General features: G+C 43.1%; 2 protein-coding genes across 4 annotated transcripts in view; one reads left to right on the plus strand and one right to left on the minus strand.

The window, feature by feature from the left end:
- Nucleotides 1-4,369, plus strand: part of LOC115023547 (serine/threonine-protein kinase 26-like) — a 19,580-nt gene extending 15,211 nt beyond the window's left edge. For 2 of the 3 annotated variants that reach the window (XM_029454608.1, XM_029454607.1), the window contains 7 exons: nt 1-132; nt 1,914-2,099; nt 2,445-2,587; nt 2,736-2,826; nt 3,004-3,066; nt 3,521-3,657; nt 3,920-4,369. The exon at nt 1-132 is cut by the window's left edge and continues 26 nt beyond it. In XM_029454608.1, coding sequence (XP_029310468.1) covers nt 1-132; nt 1,914-2,099; nt 2,445-2,587; nt 2,736-2,826; nt 3,004-3,066; nt 3,521-3,657; nt 3,920-3,935 — 768 coding nt within the window. In that variant the 3' untranslated portion in view covers nt 3,936-4,369. The remainder of the gene's footprint in view (nt 133-1,913; nt 2,100-2,444; nt 2,588-2,735; nt 2,827-3,003; nt 3,067-3,520; nt 3,658-3,919) is intronic. The other variant, XM_029454609.1, reaches the window with a different exon arrangement.
- A 2,509-nt stretch (nt 4,370-6,878) lies between these two features.
- The window catches only part of LOC115023542 (FERM domain-containing protein 7), an 11,773-nt gene continuing 1,151 nt past the window's right edge, over nt 6,879-17,500 (minus strand). Inside the window, exons 2-13 of the mRNA XM_029454599.1 lie at nt 13,853-13,992; nt 11,315-11,419; nt 11,199-11,241; nt 10,902-10,980; nt 10,569-10,666; nt 10,020-10,134; nt 9,747-9,894; nt 9,243-9,338; nt 8,946-9,109; nt 8,604-8,672; nt 8,376-8,451; nt 6,879-8,131 (exon numbers count right to left, since the gene is read on the minus strand). Coding sequence (XP_029310459.1) covers nt 6,923-8,131; nt 8,376-8,451; nt 8,604-8,672; nt 8,946-9,109; nt 9,243-9,338; nt 9,747-9,894; nt 10,020-10,134; nt 10,569-10,666; nt 10,902-10,980; nt 11,199-11,241; nt 11,315-11,419; nt 13,853-13,992 — 2,342 coding nt within the window. The 3' untranslated portion in view covers nt 6,879-6,922. The remainder of the gene's footprint in view (nt 8,132-8,375; nt 8,452-8,603; nt 8,673-8,945; nt 9,110-9,242; nt 9,339-9,746; nt 9,895-10,019; nt 10,135-10,568; nt 10,667-10,901; nt 10,981-11,198; nt 11,242-11,314; nt 11,420-13,852; nt 13,993-17,500) is intronic.

Here is a 17,500-nt window from a genome sequence, read left to right on the forward strand (position 1 = left end):
GGCCAGGTGAAGCTGGCGGACTTCGGGGTGGCCGGTCAGCTGACGGACACGCAGATCAAGAGGGAAACCTTCGTGGGAACGCCGTTCTGGATGGCGCCAGAGGTCATCCAGCAGTCCGCCTACGACTCCAAAGTAAGACCCTTCTTCTTCTATCAAACCCCCTCAGACAGGAAACACAGACCGGGTTGTTAAAGTGATCTCTGCTCATGTCTAGCTTCTCTCTACACTTCCTGGCTCTGGGATTTCTATTTACACTGTGCGCCATGTTTTTGAATATTGCCGTAGCAACCACGGTTTAGTTGTCGTTTGCATTATTTCCAGAGTTCTTGGTTTTATTTGCATCCAGTAAAAACACGCACACTGTCCTGCTGTCTGGACTTCAATGAGAACCCTCAACTGTCTCATGCTTTGTTCTGGAGGGGATTCCCTCGTCTTTCTCTTTGTTGCTGTAAAGTCTAAAAATAAATGCTGCAAAGAATGACTTCAATAATGAACACACACACTTTGTTTATGCCTTCACAGCTGCACCTGCTGCAGACACACACACACAAGCGAAAGGCGGGCTTAGATGTTTGGATGTGATACCCGATAACTCTGTGTGTGTGTGTGTGTGTGTGTGGCAACATAATAATGTGATCATGTCATTACACTTGTGCTGGTGTTTGATAATCATATCATTAATATTTTAAAGTGCCCATAAAAAGTTATCAAAGTGATGAAAAGCATTAAACTCACAATGATATGCTTTTATTTTGTAGTAGTTAACAGTAAAGGTGGCGAGTTGCAGGAGGTGGATTATTATTATTATTATTATTATTATTATTATTATTATTATGTTCTTCAGGCTCTATATCAGGGGGGTCAAACTCATGTTAGTTCAGGGGCCACATGCAGCACCATGTGATCTCCGGTGGGCCGGACCAGTAACATCACATCATAACATATAAATAATAATATAAATAACAACAACTCCAGATGTTTCCTTCGTTTTAGTGCAAGAAAGTTTTTACAAAACATTATGAAGAACCTGAAATGTGAACAATAGTGTCAGTTTATCATTTACACATGTGTGTTACAACGTAGTGATCAGTGTGTCTACAGAGGCTTTTACTTTAGGATCAAAACAACTTCTCTTTACCCTCTGGCGTGCCGGGTTTGGCCCTCGGGCCGCATGTTTGACAGCCCTGCTCTGAAGGGAAGGAAGACGAAGTGTGAGCTGGTGAAACACCAGAGACCGTTTGGTAAACCTGAAGAAAGACTGTGTGTGTGTGTGTGTGTGTGTGTGTGTGTGTGTGTGTGTGTGTGTGTGTGTGTGTGTGTGTGTGTGTGTGTGTGTGTGTGTGTGTGTGTGTGTGTGTGTGTGTGTGTGTGTGTGTGTGTGGCCATATGCTCAGTGTGTTACAGTAATGGAGCCGGCAGAGTTAACAGTCAAACACTGACCGAGCATCCTGTTGTAATGTGACCCTAGAGCAGCTACAACTGTAGTGTGTGTGTGCCTTACCTGGGCTGCCACATGGTTGTTGGAGCAAATTGAAACTGTGTGTGTGTGTGGACATATGGTTAGTGGGTGTCTCACACACAGCTTTGCTCCACTAACCCCCCCCTGACTGTGTTCATGTTAGGAATAAACTGTAAACAAATATGGATTTAATCTATGAAGTCTAAATGTCAAACATCTGTTCCTTCTTCTCTAATGTGCAGTTTTTATATAATTATAAACTCAATATCAATAATATTTCATTAACTTGTCACTTTCAGTGTTTTCAGAACGTCTCACGGCTTTAACTCTTTCACGTTTACAGAAGTGTTGATTATTTGTGAAGCGTGCACATGACACAGAATATTCTGGGATGGATCTCACCAGAGAAACGGTGACACTGAAGGAAATGAATTCTGACTGCGTTTCTCTTCAGGCCGATATTTGGTCGCTGGGCATCACGGCCATCGAGCTCGCCAAAGGGGAACCTCCGAACTCCGACATGCATCCGATGAGAGTTCTGTTCCACATCCCCAAGTCTCCTCCTCCGACGCTGAGCGGGGACTTCTCCAAGAGCTTCAAAGAGTTCACTGAGGCGTGCCTCAACAAGGACCCTACCTTTGTAAGAGACACACACACACACACACACACACGAGATCACAGTAACCTGCTGCTCCAACGTGTGTGTGTGTGTGTGTGACTACTATAATATTCACACAGGAATATTTTATACATAAAATGACTTCTCTATTGTTCTTTAATTTTATTTGAATTTACTTGTCATTTTTTCTGCTGAGTCATCGTTTTAAGTACTTTATAAACTAAATGATTATTTATTTTTAAGGTTAGTAAGTTGCAGCTTCCCTTTGCTGAGTGTCGCTGCGGTGTGCTGCCCCCTGGTGGACGAGCAGCGCGTTGTTTTCTCTTTCCTGCACTGACAGTGAGACTGTTTTCTGTCTTCATGCAGCGTCCGACAGCCAAAGAGCTCCTCAAACACAAGTTCATCATCAAACACTGTAAGAAGACGTCCTACCTCAGCGAGTTGATTGACAGGTACAGGAGGTGGAAGGAGGAGGGGCACAGCGACAGCAGCTCTGATGACTCAGACAGGTAATGTGATTACTTTGTCGTGGCGAAAACGTCACTTCTATGATTTTACTCCAGTTAAAAAAAATTTTTAAAACGGTTTTGTATGTGGTTCAGTGCCTAAAGTGTGTGTGTGTGTGTGTGTGTTTTATGTGTGTGTGTGTGTGTGTAGTGAGTCCAGTAATAAGGAGAACAGCGATTCACCTGAGTGGTCCTTCACCGTGCGTAAGAAGCCAGACGGCAGGAAGGCCCTCAAAGGAACGGTCAGTACCTGTGTGTGTGTGTGTGTGTGAGAGGCTTTGAGGGATAAAATAATCTGATGAACGAAGGCTTTTATTGTAAAATCTTGACTTTTAGATTTTTAACCTTGTCAAATGTTTCAAAATGGCTGATTCTCACCTCCTTTCTCCTCTTCATCTTCATCCTCCTCATCTGTGCAGGTTCAGGATCAGCTGACTAAATCTGCCAGTCTGACCACAGTCATCTCTCCAGTCTTCACTGAGGTGTGTGTGTGTGTGTGTGTGTGTGTGTGTGTGTGTGTGTGTAAATGCATGTACATGTGTAAACAAACCATTTACTTCAGTTAGATAAAATAAGACAAAATAAAGCGTCGGAGCATTGTGACGTTTTATTGTGAAGGGCCACTCGGATCGTCTTTGATGATATATTGTAGAAAACGTGACGGAACGGGCGACTTAGTTCAGTGTTAGTGATCGTCAGCAGGAGTTTACTCACAGTTTATTTACATTTTATAGCGTAGATGCTCTTATTTCTTCTTTTTATACATCCTTGCTACAGACCTGTGTCGTAGCAGCTCCGACGCTCACTGATTAACACATTGTGTTGGTTTTATTCATATCAAAACCAAAGTAATGTGAACGACAGTGCAGTTTTATGGGGGTAAAAATAAATCTAAGATGTTTTAAATGTCATTGTAATTGTCTTATCTTCTTGTAGTTGAAGCAGCAGCACAAGGAGCACTCTGAGCAGCGATTGGCCATCGAGGAGCTGGAACGCAACATCCGATTGGCTGAAGATGTCTGTCCAGGCATCACAGACAGGATGGTCACACACATCATTGCCAGGTACCAGAAGTACGTCTTCCTTGTTCCGTCGTTTGTTTTATTTGACTAAACGTGTCTATTTGTGTCTGTATATTTGTCTTAATGTCAGTAATGAGTTCCATGGTGCTGTGTATTAGTTATAAAAGATCCCTGATGCAGCGGCAGGTCTCCCTAATGTTTGTGTAATCCCTCGTCTCCTGTCAGCACGTGTCTGTATCTTCCTCCAGCAGATCATTTGTTAACCAAATGCTTCCTCTTCCTCTTTGTTTACCTTTCTGTCGCTCCACCTCAGATTCACGACCAACTGAAGGACTCGAGCACGGATTGGAAAGTAAAGGAAGTGCGTGACGTGAAGAGAGACTGTGTCTCCGTACGGTGGCGCTGCTGGAGGATTTGGAAACTGAGGAGATTTGCTGTGCGATGTCTCCTCGCTGTACACACACATCACACACCAACACACACCGACACACACACACACACACACTACTAATGTAATATATACACTATATATTTTAAATGTATATATATATTCACTGCTGTAGGTTGAAGACCTTCCTTCAAACAAAGTTGGATTCGAAGCTTTTTTAATCAACTGGTCTGAAGTTTTAAGAAAACAATCTTATTCATATTTGTGGTTCATTTCCCTTTTTAGGGAATGAACTCTCTTTTTAGTCCGACTTAATTCAAACTTAAGTCCCTAAGTAAGTCTACGTAAGTTATGTTTAAACTTTCTTAAAATTACCATCATGTGCCTTGATTATTTATGCTATCAGTCGTTTTCTAAAAGTAGACGTCACTTTTTGTAACGGAGATGTTTTTGTTGAAACTGTACAAAGAGAAGTACAAATCTAGAAGAGGGTTCTCGTCCATCAGCAGTGGTCTTGTGTCATGACTCGTCTTGACTTTGTAGATGTCTATATGTTTGTTCCGTAGCACTTGAGACAGATTATATGCCAATAATACATATTTTTGTTGTTGTTTTCAGTAATGCTTTACATTACAGTTCCCTGATCCCGGATTTCAGTTGAGATCAGGTCTAACCTTCTGCTAATTTAATAAGTATGTAATCCAGCACTGGAGCGAATTTCAGCTTCACTAACTGATTCTTATGGTAATTACTTTGAACATCCAAGGTGAAAAACATAACCTAAAATTGAACAAAATTGAGGAATTTGAGAAACATTTGTATTTCTAAGTTTCCCCAGTAAAACACCTGCTATAAACAAATCGATTTTAAGCATCCAGACCCATTTTTGACTATTTCTTTGGGCGCTACCAGACTTGAGCTTGGCTAGGGAGCTAGTAGTTTGCTAATGCTGCCTAGCCAAAACAGGTAAGCTAGCTAGCTAGATTACTGTTTTGGTTAGGCAGTTAGTAGTTTGCTAATGATGCCTAGCCAAAACAGGTAAGCTAGATAGCTAGCTAACTGTTCTGGCTAGGAAGCTAGTAGTTTGCTAATGCTGCCTAGCCAAAACAGGTAAGCTAGCTAGCTAGATTACTGTTTTAGTTAGGCAATTAGTAGTTTGCTAATGCTGCCTAGCCAAAACAGGTAAGCTAGCTAGCTAGCTAACTGTTTTGGCTAGATAGCGAGTAGTTTACTAATGCTGCCTAGCCAAAACAGGTAAGCTAGCTAGCTCACTGTTTTTGCTAGATAGCGAGTAGTTTGCTAATGCTGCCTAGCCAAAACAGGTAAGCTAGCTAGCTAGCTAACTGTTGTTGTAGCTGCTTCCAAATGACCTAGCTAACTCTTCAAATATGTCTGAATTCCTCAAGTTGCACAACCGTTAGCTTAAAAATGAATGCTAAATGAATGGTTGAATTGGTCTGGAAGTAGCCGGACTGTTGGTTAAGATTTCATTCTGGGATAAGTTTTCTGGTATGCGTGTCGGGTCAAAAAGATATCTGGTTGGAATAAGATTTCACTGGAAATGCAAACGAAAAGGAACATTTACCAGGATCTGCAAGCAAGATGCAACCGCACAAAGGTCTTCCAGTTGCTCATCGACTGTCCTTTTTCAATATACATCAATCTTGGGAAAACATTGTTTAGGACTTAAAGTTGATTTTAACATGATGCTCGATGTGTAAGGATGTTGTTTTTATTATCGTTGGAAAGTACCGAAGGTCATTTTCAAGAGCATGAAGGGAGCTGTAATCAAAGTTCATACTAACTTGTACCAAAGACACTATAAAGCTTGGTCATTGTATATTTTTGTCTTTTTATATATATCATAAGGGATACGACGATGCTTGTTGAGGGGGGAAATGTAAAATGAAAGATGTAAGATTTTACAGAAGTGTACTTTTTTTTTTTTGTAGCGGGACTTAGAGTTTTATGAATAAATATTTAAGTTTGATTGAGAAACATGCTACGTTTCAACTATTTCTTTCTTGATTTGATCATTTTCTGTTTTTTAATTTGTTTCCACAATGTGTGTTAAAGATTACCAACAACGGTATGATGCATTGTGAACAAATCATGATTTAAATTTGGAAGTCTTGTAGCATTTCATTGATTTGACCACAATTGTCCTTGTATAATCCTTTATTGGCAAATGCAGTTGTGTTATATAAACTACAAAAATCTTCACATTATTCGACAGAATTCTCAAGAACCAGGCATATAAAATAACATACGCAGCCACGTTACCCAGAAAGTTATCAAATAAGTTTTCCAAACATACGTACACATCACAACGACAAGACTTCATATTAAGATTTGTCTTTCTTGCCTCGTTCGATCTATTTTTAGCAAAGGTGATCCCAGGTGTAGTGAATGTAGAAAATGTAATGTTCTGCTAAATGTAGGAAAACTGAAAAGACGTAATAATGTAATAAGAGCGCTGCAGGGATGAAGTATGTTTGTAGGCAAACCCGATAGCTTCGCCCTGGTTCCCTTGGATTTTGGATTTCACCACCACTAAGATAAAGGCGTTGTTCGAGGTGATGACGTTTTTTTTGTCCCCGACAACCTAAGTAATCTAATTTAGCCAAGGGTAGTACAGCTAGAAGGGTTAGCCTACATAGATACACTTTTACAGATATTAATTATCCTCAAAACCTGCTAGCTTGTACCCGTAATGTAGCTAGCTGAGTTTTTTGCTAAAACAAGGCAAAAACAGTACATTTCATCTGCCAGTACACCTTAACAACAATACACTTCTCAAACGTATAAAGCCGTCACATTTATTACAACTGTCCTGTTTTTATCTGCCGTCTGTAGAAGATTTATATTAAAAACCTTGCTGTCAGTTTCGAGTGTGATCACATCATGAACCTTGGTTTTGGTCTTTATCTACAGTGTGACTTCAGTAATCATCCGAGCACCTTTAGTCCCGTCGCCGCCTCCTGTCTTTTCTTTCTTCTCCTCTTCACCCAGAAACTCCTTTTTTGCTTTCGCTGCTCCAGCCTCCTCTTCCTCCTCCTCGTCCAGTTGGAGGCTCCCGGAGGAGAACCTCATCCTGGCCAGTCCAGGGGGCCATACCACTTTCCCCCGCGGGGGTGGAGGGCAGTAATACGGATAGAAAACCTCTGGGTCCGAGTCGCTGTAGCTGCTTCTGGTGCCTCCAATCATGCATAGGGAGGCGGGTCGATCGGGCAGAGGGGAGGAGTTTAGCGGGAGGTAGGTGGGTCTTGAGGGGCGTGTCAGGTGGGGGTAGTAACCAAGGGGACGGAACTCAGAAGCGGGGTCAAAGTCGGGGTTTGAACTCCTTGAGAGGTGAAACTTGACATCTGGTTGGCTAGCCACACGGCGAGGCAGCCCAGGGAGGAAGTTGGAGTCGTCGCTGTAATGCCCCGCCTCCGTATGTCTAACGCCCAAGAGCCTCGCTCCGTTGCTTCCCGGTTGGTAAACCCGAGCCAATCCGAGCCCGCCTGATCCTGAGGGGCGGAAGTTCCTCCTGATTGGCGACAGGGATGGCAAATCGTGACTTAGCGGATAGAAAGGCGGTCGCGATAGGCCATCCATTGTCACATAATCCCGCCTCCTTGGCTGCGGGAAACGCTCCAGTGAGGAAACGGTAACGTAGTCTGACAAGTACGGGTGTCGATTGAGAGGCGAGGAACCAGCTAATGGGAATGTTGGGAGGGTGGGGTGATACTGGTAGGCAGGTGTGTTTGGGTAGAGAAGAACCAGCTGCTGAGCAGCATCCGGGTGCGGCTGGGGATTGGGCCGACGGCGTGAGCGGTTGCCATAGACGCCGGCTAGCCTTTGGGCTTGGCGCTGGGTCCCGATCCGTCCCCCCCTCATGTCCTCAAACACAGATGTGGAGGCAGATCTTATCTTGGACGAGGGGCTTGATGGGTGTAGAGATGGAGAGAGGGGAGTGACTTGTATGAGAGGGCAGGTCCTCTGGGTGACCTCGACGGATGATTGGCTGCGTTTAGCACCTTCTACACTGATTTCCATGTTGTCTACGCCTCGGTGATGTGGGTCCAACTCATCCTGACTGCAGCCCGCCAACTTATGACCCGACCGGGTGAACAGGTGGGAGTGCTCGTACATCTGAGGAGGTGAGACACACAAACATTACACTTCCTACACTGCAACTAACGATTCATTTCATTCGCTGTTAATCATTTTCTTGATATTACATTTATTAAAGAACCAAGAAAAGCAGCAAATATGTGACATGTTTGCTTGAAAGAATGACTTAATTGACTAATCAATTATCCAAACACTTGCTGGTTAATGGACTGATGGATGCGGCTCTACTTATGTACAGTATATTCATGGTAGATTTGATTACTTGTTTGGAGACGTCTGTGAGGAGATCAGGAGAAGAGCGACACTGTCGGGGATCGTAGTCCGACTGGCAGTAAGTCCTGGATGACGAGCGAGAAGACATTGGAACATTATTGTATTATGCACTGTTTGTACCTTTTAATGGTGGTATTTCATTTAAAGGTGGTATGTTGTAGCATCAGAATAGGTGCGTAGACCTTGATGTGCTTGATTTCATTTAGTTTATTCTCACCTCTCAAAGTGCGAAGGCTTCTTCTCCCCTGATCCCATACACTCCAGCAGCTGTTTCTGCGTCCGTCCGCTGCCCCACAAACAAATGTATAATATAAATAGTAAATAGGAATTCATCATCTTTAAGTGTACGGTATATAAGTTGACTTAAACCAACATACAGAAACTGGGCTCTTCTGCATAATGAGTACTTTTACTTCAGTGAAACCTTGAATGCAGGACCCTGAGGTATAAGACAGTTCTTCCTACACGGTGTAGACTTTATAAATGTACAGAGACAAGAAAATAAGACAGAAATGGAAAGCTGGAGTTTTGAGTTACCTTTTTATATCAGAGTGTGTACCTGTATCTGAAGCTGGAGCCTTTACAGGACAGCAGTGTCTTGTGTATCGTGTTCGGTTCCTCGGCCAGCCTGAAGAAGGCGTGGTACTCTACGCACGTCTTCCAGAAGCACTTACACACATCTCGACTGGCCATGGAGAACTCGAGTGTGTCCTTACAAGACGGCTGGATGCACAAACACTGACATTAATACACGCATACTGTACATACGGTATGTGCACATAAAGATAGTGAACAAATGCAGTCAAACCACTTCCAGTCCAGCCATCCGAGGAGATTAAAACAAACGCAGCCTCACCCCAACTGTGTCGTATAGTTTGATGAGGAAATGTTTGCGCTTGAAGCTCAGCTTGCGGATCTTGGCCCAGCTGAACGTGTTGATTTTGGTGTTTCCCTAGAAAGTTAAAAAAAGTTAAAATATCCCCAAAGTGTTTTGGATTCATCATCAAACCAAACGGCGTGAATAACACGCCTTGTTCTTGAGTTTTCACAATATTAGACCAAGTCTGTAAGTTGGTGACAGAGCATAAAGAGCCAGGAGACAGCTGTTCGTGTCCCGTGTGGAACCAAGTCAACGTTGACTTGTTTACGCTAACTATTTAACAAACCTAGCGGGAAGCTTAAAATGCATAGGCATGATGCGTGAAATGGCAATCCATCCAATATTTGTTGCGCTCTTTCCCTCTGGACCAACAAACCCTTCCATCCCCAGAACTGAGCTTCTCATGAGGCTGAAAACAGCACCCCCTGCTGGCAGAGTAGAGCCGTCCCAGCTTTATGTATGACACCATGAACCACATACCTGAAAGACCAGGACACCGGAGTGTGTTACAGCCAAGTTGAGCCTCATTCCCTCCCCGTCGTGAGCAGGGTGAGGCCTGATGCCGTACATGTCCAGCTTCCTCGCCACCTCCAGCAGGTGGATGTCTGAGTCTCCTGGAGACGCCCCTCTGCAGACACAGAGAGAGGTACTGGATGGATATATATAATCATTAATGACCTTGGGTGGGATTAACTTGGGGTTCTGCAGCCGTGTGTTGACTCCCTTTTGGCTGCAGTGTGTTTGGGGTTGTACCTGTGTTTCCTGTGAAACTTGGTGATCTTGTGGTCTAGATATTCCTGGTTGGGGACGTACTGCTTCATCTCTAAATGGTGACTGTCCAGCTCCTCGTCATAGTTCCCTAGCTCTGCTGCACACACACACACACACACACACACACACACACACACACACACACACACACACACACACACACACACACACACATAATAACATAACAATGTTTATATGTAACCACCAAATTCAAGCCGCTACTTCAACTTAAAAGACTCAACTCTGTGTGAGAGGACCAGCTCCCTGTGTAGACGTGAAGCGCTCATGCTAAGCTAACAGAAACACAATTGTTTGTTTCAGGCGACAACTTTCCATTTGTTATCTCCAATTAATCCTCCTAAATCCTGCACACTGGTCCTTTAAGTACCTTACTAAATGTACATTTCCAGTAATATATATGGAACAGTTCACTTAAAGTATGCAGTACATTCATTAAGTCATGCGTCCTGCCTTCAGCCCTCGATGATAACTTTGTGTATATGTTTAACGGTGCTGTAGTGGAACGCTCACACTGCAGTATGTGAGAGACCAGCAGGGCGGCGCTGTTGTCATTACAGGTCAGACTGCCGTGACACAAGTCCTGCTTCATCTGTAAGGCAAAAAGATACCTACACACACACACACACACACACACACACACACACACACACACACACACACACACACAATAAGATCATCTATACAGCCGCATATCACTGCAGGAAAACTCACTTTTCATGCGTTGTTTTGTAGAAAACATTCATCATATGAGATAATAGATGGAGCATGGATCTGACAAATATCCCAATATAAATATAAATATGTATAAATATATATATAGTACAGTATAACGAGCACTGTTACCTGGTGAGGCCTCTCTTAAGTTGTCCAGGATCAGGTGGAAAGAACTTGACTATAAACCTGAAGAACAGGTCGCTGGTGTCTAACAGAAGAGGAGGGAACGATCACATGAAGCAAAAGACAAGTTTGCACTTAAAAAAAAGAATCCAACCAAATTTAGTTTGGAAATCTATTGCCCCAGTGCATGCTGGGAGAGTCGCATCATGTCAATGCAATCACACGATCAGTCTTCAACCAATCGTATGAGTGCTGATCATAGTTTCCCCCGGGATGAACAAATAGACCCTCAAACGTTCTTACATGTGATCTGTTTGGCCAGCGGCTTCAGCAGCTCCAACCACACCTGCAACACAAAAGCATTAAATGGCGAAGAAATCCCAAATGTTCTTTGTGTTCTCGTGTGTTTGCTTTCTCACGTAGTTGCCGCCGTGGTGTCGGAACTCCAGTCCGAAGTACTCCTTCTCCAGCAGCTTCAGATGGCCGCACACTTTGTTGAAGAAGTCGCCTCCTAAAACCTTTTGCTGCGACACAATTAAAGATGGCGTCAGAGCGCGAGAGGGATAATTGGATTTTTTAAATTGAGACGCTCTTAAAACTGGAGTCCAGGGAGCGCCGGGGGACCGGAGCTCAGTTCCTCTGTGACTTAGTTCCCTTTGCATAACGAGGGTTTGTGTAACGCTCTCTGGTGTAGGGAGTTGAACAGGAACCTTTAGTCCTGCGGCCGGATGTCTCCTGCACACGTACAAGGTAATACGTGTAAATGGTGTCTTGATGTTAGTGAGTCACATACATATAAATATAAATATAAATAGTGAAGAGTTTGTGCTGCACGTTTCCACTGACGCATAAAGTCCTCCATTCTTTCTAATGGTCTGGTTCTGTTCTCAGGTGTGTTTAAGATCACGATATCTCTCCCTGTCATGGCCGCTTGTCTTTCTGACTGTTTCCCGGCTTTCTTTATCTTCATCTTTATCTTTCCCGTGTCCTTTATCCTTTTCCTTTTTGTATAACGTAGTTATTTAAAGATAAATACATTTTGCTGTCGCTGTTCTTGCAACGGTTTAACTTTTGATGTCTCTTGTAAAAAGGGTTTTATGTGTTTCTTTGATCAGTGTACATGATGTCATCCCAAGAAGGTTTCATCCTTCCCTCCTCTTCTTCCTCCTCTTTACTTTCTTTTATATCCTCCCCCCCCCCTCCCTCTCTGTAATTACTGAGATGGTGTTTGTGCATTGCAACAGAAGGTTTTTTTTAGTGTTTGCTGTCTGCTGGTCGGCGTTTAGCGCCCCGGCGGGGGTCGCTGGACGCCCCTCATTAACTTGTCATGAGAGAGAGAGGGAGGAAGAGGAGGGACGGAGCAGCTGTAACCGATTACAGAGAGAACACAGGCCTAACTGATGATTACTGGAAACAAATGGCTGCCCACAGAACCACAGAGCGGTTAGTTTCAATACAGTACAATCGAGAGCGATGCAAGTTTACGAAGAAGCATGGTGCAGCTTTGAGAGGAGGAGGACACATCGCTGTTACGTTCCTACAACGACGAGAGCAGAAGTGTTGCAGGAGAACATATTAAGTAGATGTTAAAGTATGTTTGCATCACATGTAATTAACATGTAGGATCACATTAAAGAAAGAAACCATGAAGAGACACAACTTCAGTGAACTGTTCCTGAAATAAATCTGAGGACTGGGGATGAAACCTTCCATAAAATAAACTCAAGAATACATTTTATTACTCGTCTTTCCACCAGTCCCACTTTCTTTTCTCCGCCTCTCGTCTGATCATTAATTGGGGTTTTGCCCTGAAGGCTAGAAGATCTCACACACACACACACACACACACACACACACACACACACACACACACACACACTGTGTTACCAGAGACTCGATGTTTATCACAGGGAGGGAAGAGTTTATTTCTGCCCTCGTCCTCATTCATCTTCTCTTTCTTCCTTTTATTGTTTCTTCCTCCATCTCTCCTCCTCCTCTTGTAAAGATGCTGCTCATGTCCCGGAGGCCGCTGGGAGACCGACAGAGAGAGCATGGGCGTGGATAATGGGAGCTACTTTGCTAACACACACACACACGCACACGCACACGCACAGTGCTCGTCACCATGTTGAAAACGTGACCCGTCAGTGGAGCACATGACTGTTCATAGACAGCAGAGAGCTTACGTCTCCAGCTGTTCACACGTCACACAGCTGCTGAACATCTGCAGGATTTTCTTAGTGTTCGTCTGATTCGTTTAATCTCTTTGAAGATATCTAATTAAAAAGTTTATTTCACATCCACATCCATCAGCTCTTTGTCTCCGGGGGTCTCCGGGGGGCTGCTGGTCAGATCCTGTCCCATGTCACCAGCGTCTCTGATTGTCCATTAAAGACACTGAGACAACATGTTGGGGACGCGGAGGCTGGAAGGTTTGTGTGTTCGCCTCGGTGGAAGCGTAGGCCTTAGGAATCAAGATACCAACTGTGGCCACGAGGGAGACATCCAACGTTCAGTGGGGGATGAATCCAAGATGGAGGTCGAGTGTGTTCAAAGCAAGAAGTGGACATAAGTACGTAAAGCTGCAGGTGATTACTGCGTTCACTCAGGTCATGAAGAAGTATAAATATATATATATAAGTATAAATACTGGCACCTTTTATCATTCAGTAGCTTTATTACTTGAGTAAATGTACTTAGTTACACTCCACCTGTCTTATGTTAGATAGATGTTCAATATTATCCTATAAATATAGATTATAGTAACAAATCCAGCCGTACAGGGAAGAAACTAAAAAAGATAAGTCCATGCAAACACACACCAGAAACAGTTTGTAAAACTATGTGGGATTTATTTAATATTATTTAAAATCTATATTTTTTAAATGCAACAAAGAATAGTGTGTACCCTAAAGGAGAGAGGGAAATAAACACAAATAAACTGATGACACACTGACCTCCACCTCGAACGTGCGCTCGCTGTCATCCAGGAAGACCACGCGCAGCCGGAGCTTCGTCTCCTTGGAGACCCGGGACTTGGTGACGGTGAGGCTGCCGAGTCTCCGGGTCCGCCGGTGACGGTCCCCCATCTCTGCGTCTCAGGAGGAATGATAAGCACAGAGGGCCCCCGGAACATCCATCCCGTCTGTAAATCCCCTCGTCGCAGACACTCGGCGGCTTCACGCGCTCCTCCTCATCACCACCGTCCGCTCCTCCGGGGCTCCGTGGCTGCCGCAGGAGCGCGCGCTCTCCAGATGCGCGACGTGACGCTGACGTTGTTTCCAGACACTGAACCCGCGCGGACACAGCCAGGTGAGAAGTACTTCAGTACAAGTGTAGAAATACTCTGTTACAAGTGCACGTCCTGCAGGATGAGTCATACTTCTTATAATATAATTATTGATGCATTAATGTGTTCTTCACTTTAAAGCTGCAGCTGGTGAAGATGGAGCTCATGTTTAACAACTTTATATACTGAATAATGTATTTATTGATTAGAATTTGTATAAATAATCAGAATCTACAAAGTAACTAAAGGTATTTAATACATGTAGTGGAGTAAAGAGTACAATATTCATCCTTTACATGTAGTGGAGTATATATATATATATATATATATATATATATATATATATATATATATATATATATATATATATATATATATATATAGTACTATGAAGTATAAAGTATCAGAAAATGGTAAAGCACAAAGCTTCACTGCACTTTATTATACTATAGTACTGAGTTCTGCATCCAGTATCTGAAATATCATCAGATAAATGCACTTGTAATGTAATGTATTATATTATATTACTTATATTTACTACTGAGCAAGACAAACATCAACAAGCTCAATAGTGAGAAGTATATTTACTGTACTTTTGAGAAACTGCTCCTTTATTTGAGTATTTATAAAAATACTGTGGTGAAGTTTCACTGCTGGACACAAGACGTCGTATACTTCACTGAGAAGTCCACGTCACGTGTGTGTAAGTTTCATCCTAACTACGATGAACAATAAGCAAAACATATTTATGACTTTAAATTTGATGATTTTTGCATGAAGTCTGGCTGGATGTGTTTGTAGTTTCCTTTCTCCTCATGTGTTTTCTATGAACAGGCGTGTTGGGAGCACAGAGAAGATGCTATACACTCAGTGTGTGTGTGTGTGTGTGTGTGTGTCCTCCATGGGAATAATATGAATTTCACGGTGGCTGGACGCTTTTAGAGGACTGACCTGTCCTAAAGTAGGCTAGTAGTGCAATGTCTTCACTCGCCTCCAGCATGGACTAAGCACTTAGTGTGTGTGTGTGTGTGTGTGTGTGTGTGTGTGTGTGTGTGTGTGTGTGTGTGTGTGTGTGTGTGTGTGTGTGTGTGTGTGTGTGTGTGTGTGTGTGTGTGTGTGTGTGTGTGTGTGTGTGTGTGTGTGTGTGTGTCTCTCTTTAATTTCATTACCTTTGTATGTTTCCTTTCTTCTTGTTTCCACTGTAACACATATTTCTTCTCCTCGTGGTCCAGCCTTCTTCACATTACTTTCTTTCACAACTCCTTCTTTAGTTTCCTGGCCCCTGACCCTCTGTGTCACATGTCACTCCTCCCCGCTCCTCTTCCTCACTTCCTCCTTCTTCCCACTTCTCTCCCTTCTTATGTAATGTCATTTGTGTCAGTAGGTGCACCCAACAGGCGTTCCCAGTGAAGGAATTCCCCCGATCTTTCCTTGCGTTCCTCCCTCTCCCCATGTCTAATCATTGACACACTTTCCAGGACTGTGATGGTGAGATTGGATGAGCGGAGGAGGTGGAATATATGAGCCGTGTTAACTGGCAGCTCTTTAAACAGAGACAACCAAACATTCCTCTTTCTTTAAATGATCCGTTCATCCTCTGAACTCGTCCTGTGTGACCTCTGTCTGCGGCGGCACGTGTCAAATAATCACTAACAAGTTAATCCAGAGACATTATCTCAATCAGGCGAGTACATACGAGCGTGCGTGTTCTGCAGGAGTCTTACACGCTTTCATTTGTGTGCTTTATGAAATCCTTCAGGCATTCTCAGAGTTCAGTCTCACGCTTCACAAAGACCATCAAGGTGAAGCCGGCATGAAAGTGGGAACCATAAACGTCAAAAGTGATCGCTGAAGGAAACCAAAAGGTGAATTAAATGTTCTATATGAAACCATTTTGCAGGGTTCATTGAAGTTTCCATATTACTAAAGGTACAATGTGCTTCATGATGACCCTCCTCTAAAGGGACACTTCACCGTGTAGGAGAGAACATATAATCTGGTACAGCACGAATACAGTATAATATATAATAAGTATAACTATATATATATCAAAATATAGGAATTATCTTTTTTGCAGCTCCTGTTTTTTACTTTTCGGTGGATTTACGGTACTATATTAAATATTTCAGATACCATCTGTAGCTCAAACATAATTACATTTTAGGATTTATTGACAAAATCACGAAGAAACGTCCAGTAATAAGACAGCCAATCAGCAACGAGGCTGGACATTTCATTAGAATAAAGATTTCTATGAACTTTTAGGCAGGTGTGTGTGTGTGTGTGTGTGTGTGTGTGTGTGTGTGTGTGTGTGTGTGTGTGTGTGTGTGTGTGTGTGTGTGTGTGTGTGTGTGTGTGTGTGTGTGTGTGTGTTTTGCCTTTTACCAGGCATCTTAATGACGACGCTGCTGAATCAGCAAAACAGCGCACAGAGTGAAGAGGATGAACGATGGAGAGTCGGATGGAGGAGGGGGAAGAAGAAGAGGAGACATAAAGACAAATAAGGAAAACGATTAAAAAATAGAGGGGGGGGGGGGCAAATATATATATATTTTTTTATAAATATTAAGAGAAAGATGTAAAATATGATGAGAGATTATGACCACTAAAGAAAACACAGATTTAAGTTGAAGAATTTGGTGTGTTTTTGCTGCAAAATTGCACGTTTCATGCATGAGTGTGTTATTTTGCATGTCCTGTGTGTGTGCATCAGGGTTTATGCCAGGCTCATGCCAGCTTGTGTGTGTGTGTGTGTGTGTGTGTGTGTGTGTGTGTGTGTGTGTGTGTGTGTGTGTGTGTGTGTGTGTGTGTGTGTGTGTGTGTAAACAATAGAGTTGATTAGGCGTTGCGTGGCAGTGACAGCGCTGAGGGGAGATGATTAATGATTCTCTGTTTAATGTGATTAGTCCATTAATACCTCCTGTGATGGCTCAGACTGGCTAACACTGGGGAAAGGTCAGCACACACACACACACACACACACACACACACACACACACACACACACACACACACACACACACACACACACACACACGTTGCTGTAATGGATCATTAAGGAGGTCAAAGAAAGGAGCCCTGCTGTAGTTTCCTGTTTGAGAGTCAATAGTGTTTTCTCTGTTTAATGTGATTTAACGGTGCTACACACACTTTAAACTGAGATGTGTGTGTGTGTGTGCTACAAATACTGTAAATGTTATGAAAACTGACACCAGAATAAAAAACAATTCAACTATAGTCTTGGTTTTAGTAAATAATTGCAGCTAAGAAGCCAACGTGAACGTGCAGGATGCAGTACCACTAACGGCCACTAGAT

This window comes from Cottoperca gobio, chromosome 18 (genome assembly GCF_900634415.1).
Source record: "Cottoperca gobio chromosome 18, fCotGob3.1, whole genome shotgun sequence".
NCBI lineage: Eukaryota > Metazoa > Chordata > Actinopteri > Perciformes > Bovichtidae > Cottoperca > Cottoperca gobio.